Genomic DNA, 18,818 nt, shown 5'->3' with positions numbered 1-18,818 from the left:
GTGACAATACACAGCCTTGACGTACTCCTTTTCCTAATTGGAACCAGTCTGTTGTTCCATGTCCAGTTCTAACTGTTGCTTCCTGACCTGCATACAAATTTCTCAAGAGGCAGATCAGGTGGTCTGGTATTCCCATCTCTTTCAGGATTTTCCACAGTTTATTGTGATCCACACAGTCAAAGTCTTTGGCATAGTCAATAAAGCAGAAATAGATGTTTTTCTGGAACTCTCTTGCTTTTCCCATGATCCAGCGGATGTTGGCAATTTGATCTCTGGTTCCTCTGCTTTTTCTAAAACCAGCTTGAACATCAGAAAGTTCACAGTTCGCATATTGCTGAAGCCTGGCTTGGAGAATTTTGAGCATTACTTTACTAGTGTGTGAGATGAGTGCAATTGTGCGGTAGTTTGAGCATTCTTTGGCATTGCCTTTCTTTGGGATTGGAAAGAAAACGGACCTTTTCCAGTCTTGTGGCCACTGCTGAGTTTTCCAAATTTGCTGGCATATTGAGCGCAGCACTTTCACAGCATCATCTTTCAGGATTTGGAATAGCTCAACTGGAATTCTATCACCTCCACTAGCTTTGTTCATAGTGATGTTTTCTAAGGCCCACTTGACTTCACATTCCAGGATGTCTGGCTCTAGGTGAGTGATCACACCATCGTGATTATCTGGGTCGTGAAGAGCTTTTTTGTACAGTTCTTCTGTGTATTCTTGCCATCTCTTCTTAATATCTTCTGCTTCTGTTAGGTCCATACCATTTCTATCCTTTATCAAGCTCATCTTTGCATGAAATGTTCCTTTGGTATGTCTGATTTTCTTGAAGAGATCTCTAGTCATTCCTATTCTATTGTTTTCCTCTCTTTCTTTGCATTGATCACTGAAGAAGGCTTTCTCATCTCTTCTTGCTATTCTTTGGAACTCTGCATTCAGATGTGTATATCTTTCCTTTTCTCCTTTGCTTTTCGCTTCTCTTCTTTTCACAGCTATTTGTAAGGCCTCCCCAGACAGCCATTTTGCTTTTTTGCATTTCTTCTCCATGGGGATGGTCTTGATCCCTGTCTCCTGTACAATGTCACGAACCTCATTCCATAGTTCATCAGGCACTCTATCAGATCTAGGCCCTTAAATCTATTTCTCACTTCCACCGTACAACCATAAGGGATTTGATTTAGGTCATACCTGAATGGTCTAGTGGTTTTCCCTACTTTCTTCAATTTAAGTCTGAATTTGGCAATAAGGAGTTCATGGTCTGAGCCACAGTCAGCTCCTGGTCTTGTTTTTGTTGACTGTATAGAGCTTCTCCATCTTTGGCTGCAAAGAATATAATCAATCTGATTTTGGTGTTGACCATCTGGTGATGTCCATGTATAGAGTCTTCTCTTGTGTTGTTGGAAGAGGGTGTTTGTTATGACCAGTGCATTTTCTTGGCAAAACTCTATTAGTCTTTGCCCTGCTTCATTCCATATTCCAAGGCCAAATTTGCCTGTTACTCCAGGTGTTTCTTGATTTCCTACTTTTGCATTCCAGTCCCTTATAATGAAAAGGACATCTTTTTTGAGTGTTAGTTCTAAAAGGTCTTGTAGGTCTTCATAGAACCATTCAACTTCAGCTTCTTCAGCATTACTGGTTGGGGCATAAACTTGGATTACTGTGATATTGAATGGTTTGCCTTGGAAACGAACAGAGATCATTCTGTCGTTTTTGAGACTGCATCCAAGCACTGCAGAGATGAAGACGTGGAGAATGGGCGCATGGACAAAGAGGGGACAGGACAGTGAGACAAACCGGGAGGTTAGGATTGACACGCACACCGCATGGAAAACAGCTGGTGGGAGCTGCTGACCAGAGCAGGAGGCTCAGCCGGCCGATGCTCTGATGACTCGGAGGGGCGGGGCGGGGCGGGGCGGGGTCCAAGAGGGAGGGGTGTGTGCACACCTGTGGCTGTCCATCGCGTTGTGCAGCAGAGACTGACGCAGCACTGTAAAGCCATTATACTCCTGTTTAAAAAGAAATGCGGGAAACCCAAACAACTTATTCTCTTATCTTAAAAACATTATGAAAACTTAGACTGTAGTAACAGAATATGTATCTTGGGTATTAGAAAGCATTTAAAACAGAAGAGATAAAATATGGAGGGTTGTAAACTTGGCAAGTGATACATTTCTTAGGGCTTCCCTGACAGCTCAGTTGGTAAAGAATCTGCCCGCAATGCGGGCGACCTGGGTTTGATCCCTGGGTTAGGAAGATCCCCTGGAGAAGGAAATGGCAACCCACTCCAGTATTCTTGCCTGGAGAATCCCACGGACAGAAGGGCCTGGCGGGCTGCAGTCCATGGTGTTGCAAGAGTCGGACACGACTGGGCGACTAAACCACCACCACATTTCTCATGCATAGTTTGGAAATGATCTTGTTTTACCCCAATAAACAGTGACTCTATTACTACTGCCAAAAAAGAAAAGTGGGCAGAAGACCTGAATAGACATTTCTTCAGGGAGGACATCCGACGGTCAAGAGGCAGATCAGAAGATGCTCAACATCACTAATTACTGCTGCTGAGTCACTTCAGTCGTGTCCGACTCTGTGCGACCCCATAGACGGCAGCCCCCCAGGCTCCCCCGTCCCTGGGATTCTCCAGGCAAGAACACTGGAGTGGGTTGCCCTTTTCTTCTCCAATGCATGAAAATGAAAAGTGAAAGTGAAGTCGCTCAGCTGTGTCCGACTCTTATCGACCCCATGGACTACAGCCCACCAGGCTCCTCCGTCCATGGGGTTTTCCAGGCAAGAGTACTGGAGTGGGGTGCCATTGCCTTCTCACTAATTACTAGAGAAATGCAAATCAAAAGTACAACGAGGTACCACCTCACTGGTCAGAATGTGTATGCGTGCTTGTGCTCAATCATGTCTGAGTCTTTGCAACTCTTTGGACTGCAGCTCACCAGGCTCCTCTGTCCGTGGGGTTTTCCAAGCAAGAACACTGGACCGGGTTGCCATTTCCTTCTCCAGGGGATCTTTCCTACCCAGGGATTGAACCTGTGTCTCTTGCGTTGAAGGCAGACTCTTTACCCACTGAGCCATCAGGGAAGCCCACCGGGCAGAATGGCCTCATCGAATAGTCTACTAATAATAAATCCTGGAGAAGGTGTGGAGAAAAGGGAACTCTCCTACACTGTTGGTGGGAATGTAAATTGGTGCAGCCGCTAGGGGAAATGGTATGGAGGTTCCTCAGAAAACTAAAGATAGAATTCCCATAGGACCTAGCAATCCCACACTTGGGGATATACCTCAACAAAAGTATAATTCAAAAAGATACACGCACCACTATCTGCAGAGCAGCACTGTTCACAACCGCTGAGACGGGGGAACAACCTAAATGTCCATCCACAGATGAGTGGATAAAGAAGGTGTGGCCCCCGCACACACTATGGAATACTACTCAGCCACAAAAAATGAAACGATGCCATTTACAACATGAATGCAACTAGGTTATCATACTAAGTCAGCCAGAGAGTGGCAGACAAACAGCATGCTATCACTTACATGCGGAATCTGAACAGGACACATAGGAACCTGCCTATGAGAGGGAAACAGAATCGGACACAGAGACAGAGGCGTGGCTGCGAGAGGGAGGGTGGGAGGCAGAGGGGGAGGCTGGGCTAGTGGACGCAGGCTGGAATGCAGGACGGGTAGCCCACAAGGTGCTCACACGTAACACAGGGAGACGGTCGGTATCCCGTGGTAAATCATGATGGGAAAATATTTACAAAGAACGTCTGTATGTGTACAGCTGAGTCACTTCGCTGTATAGCAGAGACCGGCACAATACTGAAATCAACTACATTTCAATTAAAAAACAGAGAGAGAGAGACGTCACTGACAGAGCAGGCCGACTCACAGACACAAGAAACAATCCTATGGTTACCAGAGCGGGGAGGAGAGAGAAATGAGGAGGTTGAGACTAACGTATACACACTATATACGAAATAACCAACGACCTACCACACAGCCCGGGGACTATACTCAGTATTTTGTAACGAGTTATGAGGGAAAAGGGTCTTTAAAAGTATATTATGTTGCTGTCAATCTGTCCTCACTCAAGCACTTGGGGGCTCCCATAGGCAGAGGACGCTGCCCCCGCCGAGGGCCGAGAGCCCTGCGGTCCACACGGGTGCCTCCAATCTGAGGTCTGGCCCCCCGATCCTCCCTGCTGCCTAACAAGCTAAGTCACAGAAATCGAGAGGAAGCCTTCAGAAACACCGACAGCAATCTGACACTGCCACAGCCCAGCGTGTGACTGACGGGCTGGGATGTCACACGTTTTGCTTTGCTTTTTATTTCATTTTTCTAATTGCTCATTTTTACTGTATTTTACAGTCAGTCTGCAACAGTGTGGAAATGCTAAAGTGGTCCTTCACCACAGACACATTCAGAAGCAATGAACTAGACAGCTTATGATTAAAGAGCAGTTGGAACGATCTTTTAAGCAAAACACGCCAATAGCAGCGTTTTTCTGAGTAACGTACACTGCTTCTACTGCTGCTGCTAAGTCGCTTCAGTCGTGTCCGACTCTGTGCGACCTACTAAATATCAAAGCATTCTCAGGGCTTCCCTGGTGTTCTGGTGGGTAAGAATCTGCCCTGCGATGCAGGGGACACCAGTTCGATCCCTGGCCTGGGACCATCACAGCTACTGAGCCTGTGCTCCACAATGCAGAGAAGCCGTGGCAGTGAGAAGCCTGCAGGCTGCAATCAGGGAGGAGTCCCGGGCTCCGCAACTGCAGGAAGGCCTGCATGAGGCAACAAAGAGCCAGGCAGCCAGAAGGACACAAACAAACATTTGTTAAAAACACAGACACCGAAGCACCACCCTGAAAATGGAGAGCTGTACAGATAAAAAGAACCCTACGTACCTTCTTCGGTGAAGAATTTTTCTACAGGTCCCAGAAACTGATTAATCTCATTAAGTTCATCTCGGCTAACCTCTGGAAACGGGAAAGCTTCTTTCTGAAAACGAGGAACACACAGTAAAAATGTAACTGTGGGTGACCTTCCACAGCGGTCATGTCAGTCAGCAGGGAAGGGAAAGGACACGCCAGCGTCCCCATCGGCGGGCCGAGCCTTCCGTGCCGAGGGACCGGACAGCAAACTTCAGTAGGAGCTCGGGACACAAGACCTGTGTCAGACTCCACCACCTCGGCCCAGCCTCCTCCCTGACCCAGATTACCCCCGATTCTGATCAGCTTTCCTTACTAAGAAGTGACGAGGACTGTCCTATGGAACAGGGAACCTGGGCTAACGTTCCAGCCCCGCGTGGCCCCTGCTGTGCAGCTTACTAACTGGGCGTTCTTAGTTGGACCCCTCCACCCGTCCCCAGGGCCATTTTCTCACCCCGAACACGCGGGTGGTCTCTGTGAGGGCCATGGGAGGTCATGGGCGAGATGTCACCTTAGTTACTTCCTGAGCTTCAAAATGCTGCCGCTGACAAAAACGTACCGTGGTCGCAAGGTCTGACTTCTTGGCGGGCTGCCACGCAGCTGCTTGCTCCAAGACCTGCCCCTCCCGTCCGATGACCCCTGACCCTGCTGCCTGGGCTGAGCGTGCCAGTGGGCAGGGCCACCAGAGGCCCGGCTGAGGAGCCACATCAGCCTGAACGCAGCCCTGACTCTGACGCTTTGGAGCTCGGCATCAGCTTCTCCCGTTACAGGTGACGCCTCAGAAGGCAGCTGTGGGGCTCAATCGAGATGGTGTGTGCTAAACATGCAGTGACTGACCGGGGAGCGGCCAGGGCTTCCACCCGAGCCTGGATTCCTGAGGCCTTCATTCTGTGTCGCCTGAAATTATCCCACCGAGACCTCAGCCCCTCTGGCTTTTGGGCGCCGCCCTCCCCTTCAGCTGCCAGCATGACCTGACTTTCTGGATTTGACCAGCGCCTGCTGAAAAATGACGTCCCAGCCCCAAAGCCGCACCCAGGAGCCCGGCCTCTCCTCACAGCACCTCTCAACAGGTGGCTGGAGAAAATTCTTGAGAGGAGTCCTGTCTCCTCCCTCCAGCCCACAGGCTCTCAAGTCTGTTTTCTCCTCTTGGGCCCCCTGTACAAGTGAAGGGTGGATTCCACGCCAAAACTGAGAGCTGACTTAAAAGGAATCCCTGCCTCCAGGCCACCTTTGACCCCTCAGGGGGTCTGGAAGGAAATCAGGCTGAGCTGTCCTCACTCAGCAGCCACTAAGAACAAAGCTGGCTCTTTAGCTGAATACAGAAGCTGTGCCCACTACACTGGCCTGCACAGCCTCATGGGCTCACCTGGGCTGGCTACAACGGTTGCATTAGAGGAAGAAGACTCTGGAATCAGTCAGCAGCCAAGTGAGAAAAGAGAACAGAGTGGGCCCAGTTGGGCCTAAACTCCAAACAAAAGAGAACCCGCCAGGAGAGAGGTCTCAGAGTATGTGAGAACGAATCTCTGATGGGAATATTCAGAGTCTGAATGGGCTGCTTCCTGGGTGCTGGGTTCAATTCCATTTGCAATTTTCAAGTTTTTGAAACCAGTGCAACTGGTTTTTCCAATTATTCTACATGTGTAGAAACCACATATGTAATGCAGATGAAAGCCAAGCTGCTCCTGGCCGCGGCTGTGAATGGGGAGAAGAGTCACCCAGATCCCTCCCACGGGTTCCCGCAGGAGACCCGCGGGCACTCTCAGAACACTCCGAGGGCGGGGGGACAACGGCGTGATCATGAAGGTCTCCTTCCAGTTTGAGACTCCAAGCGGCTCTGCTGCCATGTTGCTGCTCGAACCCCAACGATGCTGACAGAGAGCGTGTCGGCCTGAAGGAGGCAGCGCCAGCCCGAGTGCCGAAAGCTGTCGGCCTGAAGGAGGCAGTGCCAGCCCGAGTGCCGAAAAGCTGTCGGCCTGAAGGAGGCAGTGCCAGCCCGAGTGCCGAAAGCTGTCGGCCTGAAGGAGGCAGCGCCAGCCCGAGTGCCGAAAGCTGTCGGCCTGAAGGAGGCAGCGCCAGCCCGAGTGCCGAAAGCTGTCGGCCTGAAGGAGGCAGTGCCAGCCCGAGTGCCGAAAGCTGTCAGACTCTACATGGAGCCTGCAAGTAGAGAAGCTGCCAGATTAGACTCTGAGTGGGTTCTGAGAACAAGAGGCACCCCCAGGGGTCTGACCCTGAAATGCAGCAGGACCCTCTGCTCTTGCCCTACCATATCCTCAGCTGCCTTTGTCTGTGGAAATGCTGAAGCCAAAGAATAAGTTTAGTCAGAGAAGTGAGAAAGTGCAGAAAGAAGGGAATACAGTCAAAGGAGACCAAATAATAATAAAGTAGTCACTAAGCATATTCAAAGACCTTTAGTTCCTTCTCAACGGCTACAGATAATATTCTGAGCCATATCCTGTGGGCTGTCTTATAGATATTGAAGCCTCCACCTGGGGGAAGAAGTTAACTTCATGATGACTAGACTATAGCCATGACATAAGCTGCTATAATTTCGAGAACTGGCCTCATGGAAATGGGAACTGACCCTGGAACTGAAGACTAACTGTACTTAAAACAATCAAGAAGATGCTGGTCAGTTCACCGTGACCAATTTCAAGATGACTGTCAGAGCGGCCCGTGCTGTTCCTGTACGTAATCCCCTCCCTCAGGCTATAAAAGCTCTTGCCTGCAGCTGGGGCAGGGGAAGAGTCAGCTTTTGGACAGGGCCCCGCACCTCCAACCCTGGCTGTCAGCATCCAAAATACAGCAAACTTTCCTTCCCATCCATCTGGGCTCTTTACTGACTTCTGAGAGATGAGCAGCCGGACCTCACTTTCAGTTACAACCTGAACAAGTGGAACGGTCGAGTCACCACCATCTCCAATAAGATGACCAGAGGGAAAAGCAGGATCGGGTGGAGAGACCAGGAACTCAGATTTGGATGGGCTACACAGGCGATGCCTAGTAACACCCAAGTGCAGCTTTTGACTGGAAAGGCAGATAAACAGAGAGACCGGAGCTCAGGGGAGAAGTCGCACCTGGAGAAATAAATGTGCACCTTCAGGATACGGATGGCATGGCACTAAATTAGATCATCAGACGAATGGTTAGAGATGAGAAGACTACACACAGACTGAGCCTGCACAATTCCCACTCCAGCCGAGTTGCTCAGAAACGCTGGCCAATGTTTAGATGTCAAAGAGCCAAGAGGGATCGATGCCCTTGAGCAGCTAAGAAGGCCTGGGGGTCTAGCTGGCCTTTGCTAAGAGCGGAGGGTTCTGCCATTGTGATGCAGAGAATGTAGCCACATGTGGGAAGGAGGTAAGTGTGGAGGCGGAACTTCTTACCTAAATGGGTGCATTTTCTCCATAAACAAGAAGCAAGGCCAGCAGGTGACAGCAAAGGGGGAGATGGTGCTAAACGCTTGGAGAAAGGGAGCATAAAACACACGTGTTCTTTCTTCCCTGCGCTGCTGGGACACACGAGTTCCCAGGACAGCGCCACACAGCCCCAGGTTCGGGGGAAACGGCTTCCCTAACTTTTAACAGCCTAGCTTCGCACTTTTTAGCAGGGCAAACCATTCCAGTCTGGGTGTCTGCGCCTGTAATGCCTGACAACCTTAAAGAACGCTCTAGAGAAACCAAAGAATAACTCCTAAAGTAGTACGGAATCAGCCAACATCGCAGCCAAGCTCAGACATTTCTCTTTGGTTTTCTGGCTACCTGTAGGAGGGGACAAAGACTGCTTTTACTATTTCCTGTGAGAGCAGGGAGCTACTTCACAGGACTGGTCAGCCCAAGCTCACAGCGCAGTGTTGCAGCCAGCACTGACTCCTCAATCTGCGGTCTCTTACATCTGCCCCACGTGCGGCAGATGAATAAAGCATTTGCACGCACATACAATCTCACTGGGGCTTCCCAACACACACACACACACACACACACAAGCATTTGCACGCACATACAATCTCACTGGGGCTTCCCAACACACACACACACACACAGACACACACACACACTCTGTCTCGGTGTGCAAGGCAGAGCACACCGCGTGCTCCGCTTTAAGGCTGAAAGACCTGGGGCTCAAAGTCACAGAGCCGAGGTCGAGTCCAGGTCTTCTGACTGGAAGAGGCTGGTGAGTGCTCAGCAACCAAGTGGCTACCACTCCCGCCGGGCGGGCACTTCGGGGCCGGGACGCTGAGCGGAGGGTCACTGAGCGCCCACCTCAGCCAGGGTCTCCCGAAGCAGGAGCACGCGGCTCCTCAGAGCCGGGGGGCCGGCACGCCCGCCCTCAGGTGCGTTTCTGACAGCCTGTGGGAGCTCTGGAGCGGGGTCCACTCGCCCCTCCGCGAAAACCGCAGAAGGCAGGGAGACCCCGGCGCCGCCTCACCTTCTGGATCTTGCCCAAGAAGAGCTCCTTGGCGAAAGCTCGGCTCGGCGGACTGGTGAGCAGCGGGCGCCGGATCACGGTGAAGGCCGCTGGGGCGCGGCAGAAGCGCGCCGCCACCGAGCACAAGAAGAGCCCACAGCCGCTCATGCTGCCCGCGAAGCCGCTCTTGCTGCTGCTGCTGCCGCCTCCCTGCCGCCTCAATCTCGCGCCGCCGATGACGCCATCCGCCCGCGCCGCCCCAACCCCCGCCTCGGCCGCCAATGCGCCTGCGCGGCCTCCGGCCTCGGCCCCGGGCGGCTCGCGAATTGGACGGCGACGACGGCGGCGGCGGCGGCGGCGGCGGCGGGGGGCGGGGCACCGCAGTCAAACACCCGCGGCCTTTGCCAAAGGCGGTCATAAGCTGGGGCTGCAGCGACGTAGTGAGGCTGCAGAGTTGGGGACGGGGGCTTCCCTGGTGGTCTCGCGGTTCTCTTCCTGCCAACGCAGAGGACGTGGGTTAATAGATCGCTGGCTCGGGGAAGATCCCCCCCCCACACACACACAAGCCTAGGGGCCACTGAGGCACAGCTCCTGAGCCACAGCTCCTGAAGCCCCTGCGCCTGGCACCCAGTGCTCCGCCACGAGGGAAGCCGCCGCACTGAGAAGGCCCGGCACGCAGGCAAGAGTAGCCTGCTCTCCCCAGCTAAAGAAGGTTTTCAAGAAACAACAGAGGCTCAGCACAGCCAAAAAATAAATAACATAAAAATAAATATGAAACAATGTTTTAAATAGAAATAAGTTTAAAACCGTTTTAAAAGCGGAGGTGGGGGAAATTCACGATATTGGTTATCTCTCTGAAGGGCGTGCGCATACGGGTTACAGTTCTTGTTTTAAGTCAATGGTCTGTTCACAAAGATTCCTTTGGTTTTGCTTCATAGCTTACGTGTATGTCACACATTTGGGAGATGGAGGAAAAGGAAAGGGGTGTTGCACCAGAAAGAAGCCTGGACGAGACCCTGTAGTTACTATGTCCCTGGAAAACCCCAGCCTGAAGGTGGCGAGGGACAGGACGGGGGAGGGGCGCCCCACACACACCCAGCAATGCCCTAAAGGCCTTCCTTATATTGGAAATGCTTTCTGCCTCCATCAGAACTCAAAGAATAAGGAGAAGTGCTTTCATCTGAACGTGCTGTGCCAGGCCCAGTAAAAGATGGACTTGTTTGGGTAAACACTTCATGATGAAGCCATACTCCTTTTCGGGAGGGACTGGAACTCACCGTCATTTAAACCACATGTCATGAAACCACACAACTGGTGTCGGAACTTACTGAAGCTCGGGTTCACAGAAAGAAGTCAGCGAGAGGCAAAGTGATAGGCAAAGAGTGAGTCTGTTAGCAAAGGACACGTGTGAGAGACCCAAGGGAGCACAGCCCCAAGAGACAGGAGGGCTACATCTTCATCACCTAAGAAAAAGTGGCGAGGGAGGACAACCTTCCTCCTCATTCTTGGGCCGCCATCAAGGCTTAGCATCATTAGTTCCTCCTTAGAGTCTACATGGTCTAACCGGGACTGTCCTGGCTTCCCTGGTGGTCTCAAGGTTCTCTTCCTGCCAACGCAGAGGACGTGGGTTAATAGATCCATGGCTCGGGGAAGACCCCCCCACACACATGCCTAGGGGCCACTAAGGCACAACTGCTGAGCCACAGCTACTGAAGCTATTTATTTATTTTATAAATAAATCATATATATATTAGCAAAAGTGTGGTAACATAGTCTAAAATGTGGCAGTTCATCTCAGGTCTCAGCAGAATGCCCCCCTTCATCTAGTTTCTTTCCCCTTTCACCTGTATTTCTGTCTCAGCTGAATGCAAAAATGCTACTCTTAAAGGAACGTTAACTCTCACTCTTCATGGAACAGGATTCAGATCCCGATCTTTTGTCTTGTGTTTTAACTCTCAGGGGGTGTGGCCTGAGTGTGCCTGGCACTTGGATGCACTGGATCTTCCTCCAAAGTAGAATGGAGATTTTTGTTAGGTTACTGGGTTCTTTTCTTGAGTGGTTATTAGCGTGTAACAGTCTCCCGAACGCCCTTAAAATTCTCTGTCTTTAATCCTCCAGTGAGATTTCTAAACTGACTATCCTACTCTACCCTTATCAGTGACATACCATCAGGGGGAAAAAAAAAAGAGTTCAGAAACATCCTTGGTTGCAAAATGCCTGTCCTTGCAGCGACTTCGGCAATGTGTCATCCATTTTTGTCTTTAACTTGTGAAGCCTTGTCGCTTGGGTTCTTCATGGCGGTCAATATTCACCAGTGTCAGCGCTCAGCTTCTCAAGGAGGCACTTGGTAACGACGGCCTGTGAACCACCTCGGCAGGTGAGACGAGCAAACAACAAAAAACGGACGCTGCTGGCTTTTAACTTTGAGCTAGTGAACATTGGGGACCCCCCAAAAAAAGATGGAGTCTAATCAATCAAGTTATCCAGTAATTCAGCCAGATCCTCCCTGAATTAACCAAGTGAGAAATTCAGTTTCCAAAATAAAAATTATAAAAAAATTAAGGCGTAATTTCTACATACTCTAATAGCACGTACGGTGGGAAATGTTCTGGAGTACTCCTACTTTTGACAGTGTCTAAATTCAGTTTCCCCATCTGTAAAAATGAATATCATGTCACTGGCCTCACAGGATTCTCATGAGGATTAGCTAAATCCATATGATGGCATCTATTACAGTAAGTGATCATTGTTTTTCTTGTAATAATATAGAAATTAAAAACTGGGCACACACTCAAGTATTCCATCTTCTACTTGACTACTAGCCTTTGAGAATTAGGATGTCATTTGTAAACGGTTTGCTCTACACATAGAATTTCCACGGTTCGTATTTAAAGCACTCACCATGGACATACGATCGTCTCATGACTGGTTCCTGTACGCAGCGTGTCACCAAACAACCCAGAGCGGCCGTGGAGTTGGTCTTAGCACATCAGGATGCTTGGCTCCGGACCTCTGCACATCGTCTGAGTAGGAAACTATTCCCTCCCTCCTCGGCACGAAAGCCACACAATGGGAAGGTCGTGGAGAAATTTACTAACACAGAACAGGAGAGAAAGAGGTGGCCTTGTCTCCTGTCCCAAGGCTGCAAGGGCAATAGGCAGTCATGGGAAAAAGAGAGTCTAGTTCCTGCCCTCAGCGTCCTAGTGATGGGCTCACAGGTGAGTCGTGCACAGGTATCTGCAGTGCCATCTCCTGCTGAGAGAGAAGCTGGCTGACGCCACACTGTCCTGACGTCAAAAGTCTGCACGAAGAGAGGTGTCCTTCAGAGGGTACTTTGTCTCACAGATTATGTCGTCCCTGGTACTTCCTTCCCTTTCAGATGTGCATCTGTCCCCTTTATCACGGGAACATGGAAGTCACTGGCTTGTTGAAAGCCACAAAGGTGACGAGGTGTTGTTGGCTGAATTGTGTCCCCCCCACCCCACAAGATTCAGTACTCGAAATCCTAACCCCAGGACCTGACAACGTGACCTTCCCTGAAAAGAGGGTTTCCTATACATTCCGCTGCAGCTGTGTAAGGAGCTAACTGAGGAAGAGGTCACAGTGGGCTGGGGTGGATCCCTACTCCAACACAACCGGTGCCCTTGTAAGCAGGAGAAATGTGGACACAGACATGCACCCAGGGGGATGTTGTGTGTGGAGATGAAAACGGAGCTCAAGATCATGCTTCTACAAGTAAAGGAAGGCTAAGAGGGCCAGCCAACCCCAGAAGCTGAGAGCAAGGCCTGGATCGGCGTCTCAGCCCTCATGAGGAACCAATCCTGCCCACACCGTGACCTTGGACTCTTAGTGCCCGCAAGTGTGAGCCGACTGATCATCTAAGCTCCTCAGTCTGTGGTTCTTTGTTAGAGCCTGGCAGACTCAGACAGGAGGACGTGTGGCTCTGGGCACACAGAACTGAGTAGGGCCAAAAGTGATGCCAGGGCCGGGCAGTCTCAGCGCCAACACACCCCGAGCCCCGGCTGTGGTCTGGGATCTGTATGACGTCCCCCCGGTTTTAAGAGGCCAGAATTGAAGCATGAGTGGTCATCCTCTGCTGCCTCCTCTTCCACCAGCTGGAAGCAGAGGACTCTGCCCCCGGTTGGCAGGACAAGGCAGGAGGAGCCTAGCTTCCCCAACATTGGTCTTTTCCTCCAAAAGAGGAAGGCCAGCCACAGAGGAGGCTGTGGGGCTGCAGCCCATGAAGTTGCAAAAGAGTCGGACACAGCCAAGCACTCACGCACACACTGGTGCGACTTAAAGATCTCTGGCTTTGTCCTCTTTCACTCCTGTTACTGGCTGATCCGAAATCGGATGAAATCATTCTGCTGGAGGTTGGAAGCCCCATCACGCCTTGCTCTCCCTCTCCGCCTCTGCCAGCAATGTGGGAGGGACACACCCTGAGTCCAAGTTGCACTGAGGGCCAAGCACAGCCCTTGGCGTTCAGGTGCCCAGTTCTTAGGCATTCTGCTCCCTCCTTCCTACGCATGATCGTCAGCCTGAGCATTTTGGATTGACTCGTCTAAGTCCTTCTGCCTGGTGATGCGTCTTCACCAGCCCCCATCCTCCCCTTCCTCCTCCACCAGGCAAGTCACGACCTATTTCAGAATCTCAGTTTCAACACTATCAAACGATAAAATCAACACAAACATGGATTCCTATGCAAATTTAGTGGCTAATGTTTAATGCTCCTCCCACTCCACACACTGTAAATTTCAGGGTCTAGCAATCCCGGGAGAGGGGGTTAAAAAAAAAGTCTAGACTTCGCAGGTGGCTCAGTAGGTAAAGAATCCACCTGCAAGGCATTCCAGTATTCTTGCCTGGGAAATCCCATGGACAGAGGAGCCTGGTGGGCTACAGTCCATGAGGTTGCAAAAGAGTTGGACACAACTTAGCCACTAAAGAACAGCAATAAGAAAATCGAAAAATAGAGGCTCTTCAGTTTAAACTTGGTCACAGTGATAACAGTCTTTCAAAATCTCAGGAGAGTTGAAACAGTAACAGCATTAACAATGACAAAAACAACACACCTTTGATTTTTCCTTATGTTTCAAAAGTCCAAATAGCCTAAGATCCAACCAGGCATGTATTCCCCCACTATTATGCTATGAAAAGCATGTTAAAATAACACAAACGCTCTGTTGAAACCACCAGAACTTGCAAAGCAACTGCTGTAACGTAAGAGCTGAATAACTTTATTGACTCACCGGGGCCTTACCTGTTTGCACAAAAGCCAGCAGAGCCTGAAATCTTATCTGAAGATGGCCAGGTGGCCATCTTAATGCGTGGGAAATGCCCTAGAAGAAGATGCAGTGCCGGTTCTTGCAAAAGGGATTTACCGCAGACTATTCCTCTTGCAACTTGAACAAATAACTCCCAGGAAACCTACTTAGGGAAGCACAGTCCGTCACCCCAACACCTGCAGGAGTGGACTCCTAGCCCACCACGAGGGCCGGCAGGGTCATTGTCAGGAAGCACTGCAGCCAGCCTCTGGCCAGAAAACCCTGGGGGCTCTAGCAAAGGCTTCTGGCATCAGCGCTAACATTTCTTTGACATCAGCAACAACATTTGTTTTGTGATCCTTCAAGTCAGAGACTGTGAGACTGCAAACCGGATAATGGAGCATGATGGGGGTAGGTGGGGGTGTGGAAATTCATCTTAATGGTTCACCCACTGAGCTGGGGAGGTAGAGGCAGCTCAGGCCCCAAGTCAGTCCCTGCATTTCAAAAAGCTTTCAATGCTCATTCAGCAGGAGCTGATAAAGAATAAACTTGGCTCACCATTAAAGCTCGAGCCTGGTGGGCTGCCGTCTATGGGGTCGCACAGAGTCGGACACGAATGAAGGTACTTAGCAGCAGCAGCAGCAGCAGCAGCAGCAGCAGCAGCATGCTACACTGTGACTCCCAGGTAGAGGTGATCAGTTGTGTTCTCTGCATCCCTTCTGTATTTCTACCCCGCCTGCCTCCGAGAAGGGCCTGGCCTGTAGATTCACACACGGTCCTGAGAATGAAGTGAACAAAATCCTCTGTCGTAAATGCCGATTACGGGACCATGGAGAGTGGGCACTAAGTCAAAAACTACTGCTAATTGATGTGTCTGTTCTCTTTCAAGGAAAAATTGCTCCTCTTAATTACTTCACAGAACTTGGCATTCACATGAATTCATTTTTCCCCCAGTTGTAATTTGTAGGAGAAATAACCAAATGAAACTCACCTAAGGACCTCATTTTATATTTTTCCCTGTGTGTGCAGGCTCAGTCGTGTCCAACTCTTTGCAACCCCGTGGACTGAAGCCCACCAGGCTCCTCTGTCCATGAAATTCTCCAGGTAAGAACATTGGAGTGGGTTGCCATTTCCTTTTCCAGGGGAACCTTCCCCACCCAGGGATCAAACCAGTGTCTCCCGCACTGGCACCATAGATTTACCACTGAGCCACCGGGGAAGCATTTCCCCCTGTAATGTAATGTAATTCATAGTTTTTGTTTTTCCTTTTTCTCCTGAAGACCCAATATTCTCACTGGCCAGACTGTAGTAAGTGCCCAGCACTCCCCTTCTGGGCACTGACCGCAGTGGGTTTTCAAGACATCTAGTCCAGATTTGGGTCTGGACTCTAGGTTACAAGAAAAGGATCCTTCGGGGTGCCATTTACTAAGATGTACGCCCTAAAATGAAGGATGGCCCCCAAACGCGGATGAGTAAGGACTTCCCTGACTTGGACACAAAGTCCACTTAAGTGTATGAATCTGGCTTGTGAGATAAAGCAGCCTTTGGTCACAAACACTTCTTCTGTGGATGGAAGAATGTTTCAGGGAATAAATGCTCACCATACATTCTAGTTAGCCTACGTTAGCTCCTTGTGGGTGTTAAAGACAATGAGCTTAGCTTGATTTCCAGACAGGCAAGATGGGTTTTAAAAAGCAAAGAGAGAGGGAAGACCATGGGGTAAAGGACGGCTTTCAGACCCAAAGCTGATGCCAAGGTATTTCTCCTTTAAAACCTTTCACTGGTTACAGCTGTGACACCAGGTAAGCCTACAGGCTCTAAAGGAATACTGCTGTGACCGAGAAGGACCCTATGGGGTCCATGCGGTCCATGGCGGGTGGGGGGCTGTCACAGAGAGTCAGACAGGACCGAGTGACTGAACAACCACAAAAGGGACCCTCTGGGGTTTTTCTAGAACAGGACTCTCCCCCCATGTCCTCCGCCTGCCTTCTGTCTGTAGAAAACCTTAGTCAAAGAATACATTTAATCAGAAAGTGAGAAATTGAAGCAAGGAAGGAAGACAGTCAAGCAAGACAAAATAATAATAGTTTAGCCATTAAACAAAGTCAAGGACCTTTAGTTCCTCTTCAAAGGCAATAGAAGGGCTTCGCCTGCAGTGCAGGAGATGCAGGAGACACTGGTTTGATTCCTGGATCAGGAAGATCCCCTGGAGGAGGGAATGGCAACCCACTCCACTATTCTTGCCTGGAGAATCCCATGGACAGAGGAGCCTGGCGGCTGCAGTCCACAGGGTCGCAGAGTCAGACACGGCTGAGCGCACGGCAAGGGCAATAGAGGATGTTCTGAGCCGCGCTCTCTGAGCCTTTCTGCAGATCCTGAAATCCCCACCAAGGGGCAGAATTTAACTGCCTGCTGTCCACAAGCACATAGACCTTGGACTGGCTGGAACCAGAAGGCTGATAATGCTAAATCCTGATGACCTCACCCCCGACCAATCAGAAGAATGTCCACAAGCAGACTGCACACGCCACGACCCCCCTCCCTCACCCTGTCTTTATAAACCTTTTCCTCAAAGCCTTGTGGGAGCTCAGGCCTTTTAGGCACTGGCTACCTGGATCCTTGCTTGGCACCTGCAGTAAATGCTGCATTTTCCTATAATGAGTCATCATCATTACTGTATTCAGCCTCAAGGGGAAGCCCTTCTGGGGCTCCAAAGGTGCCCATTCAGTGGCATTTCATCCAGTCATTAGAGGTGACAGCCACTGCGTGCCTGGACCTCCAGCACCCTTTTCCCACGGGAAGCACTCAAGTCCAGGGCTCCCCACACCAGCTTCCGATTCCCATCGTCACTGTGGGCTCTGTTCTGGTACCTCTCCCGGCGCCGTTTCGCATCTGTCAGACTCCAGGGGACAGAAACCTCAGGGTCATTTGACCAGGGGAGGTATAATACGAAGACTTTTAAACTATTTAGAGAGGATTCAGTACTAAGGATGCATGCTGTCACCCTGCTTATTTAACTTGTATACAGAGTTCATCATGCGAAATGCCAGGCTGGATGAAGCATAAGCTGGAATCAAGACTGCTGGGAGAAATATCAGCAACCTCAGATATGCAGATGACACCACTCTAAAGACAGAAAGTGAAGAGGAACTAAAGAGCCTCTTGAGGAAGGTGAAAGAGGAGAGTGAAAACTCAATATTTAAACATTCAAAAAACTAAGATCATGGCATCCAGTCCCAACACTTCATGGCAAATAGATGGGGAAAAATTGGAAACACTGACAGATGTTATTTTCTGGGGCCCCAAAATCAATGCAGACAGTGACTGCAGCCACTAAGTTAAGACACTTGCTCCTTGGAAGGAAAGCTATGACAAACCCAGACAGCATATTAAAAAGCAGAGACAGCACTTTGACGACAAAGGTCCATACAGTCAAAGCTATGGTTTTCCCAGCAGTCATGTATGGATGTGAGAGTTGGACCATAATGAAGGCCAAGCGCCATAGAAATGATGCTTTGGAACTGTGGTGTGGAGAAGACTCCCAAGAGTCCCTTAGACAGCAAGGAGATCAGACCAGTCCATCCTAAAGGAAATCAACCCTGAATATTCATTGGAAGGACTGATGCTAAAACTGAAGCTCCAATCCTTTGTCCACCTGATGCAAAGAGCTGACTCACTGGAAAAAACCCTGATGCTGGGAAAGAGGGTAAGAGAAGGGGGCGACAGAGGATGAGATGCTTGGATGGCATCGACTCAATGGACAGGAATTTGAGCAAACTCAGGGAGATAGTGAAAGGAAGCTGGGCGTGCTGCAGTCCATGGGGTCACAAAGAGTTGGACGGAGCGACTGGCCACACTACTATACATAAAGTAGATAATCAACAAGGACCAACTGTACAGCACGGGGAATTCATGTTTCTGTAATAACCTATATGGGAAAAGAATCGGAATGAGGTTGCTGTACGCTCAAAACAAACACAGCCATGAAACTATGCATGCGCGCTCAGTCGTGTCCACTCTCTGCGACCTTGTGGACTGTAGCCGCCAGGCTCCTCTGTCCATGGGATTCTCCAGCAAGAATACTGGAGTGGGTTGCCATTTCCTCCTCCAGGGGACCTTCCCACCTCAGGGACTGAATCTGCGTCTCCTGCATTGCAAGTGGATCCTTTATCTGCTGAGCCACTGGGGAAGCCAAACTCCAATATAAAAAAATTAAAACCAG

General features: G+C 50.2%; 1 protein-coding gene across 12 annotated transcripts in view; it reads right to left on the bottom strand.

The window, feature by feature from the left end:
• ACAD9 (acyl-CoA dehydrogenase family member 9) overlaps positions 1–9,561 on the bottom strand; it is a 47,004-nt gene extending 37,443 nt beyond the window's left edge. For 8 of the 12 annotated variants that reach the window (XR_015151910.1, XR_015151909.1, XR_015151911.1 and 5 more), the window contains exons 1-2: positions 9,357–9,561; positions 4,908–5,001 (exon numbers count right to left, since the gene is read on the bottom strand). Coding sequence is in view for 5 of the 12 variants with exons in the window: in XM_086368787.1 (XP_086224913.1) it covers positions 4,908–5,001; positions 9,357–9,503 (241 nt within the window). In the remaining 7 variants the exon portion in view is untranslated. The remainder of the gene's footprint in view (positions 1–4,907; positions 5,002–9,356) is intronic. The other 4 variants (XM_086368783.1, XM_086368784.1, XM_086368786.1 and 1 more) reach the window with 1 other exon arrangement.
• Between the last annotated feature and the right edge of the window lie 9,257 nt (positions 9,562–18,818).

This window comes from Bos grunniens, chromosome 22, assembly GCF_055505025.1.
Source record: "Bos grunniens cultivar Pamir isolate PY7600 chromosome 22, Bosgru_T2T1.0, whole genome shotgun sequence".
Lineage (NCBI taxonomy): Eukaryota > Metazoa > Chordata > Mammalia > Artiodactyla > Bovidae > Bos > Bos grunniens.
This window is presented reverse-complemented; position numbering and strand designations above follow the sequence as displayed.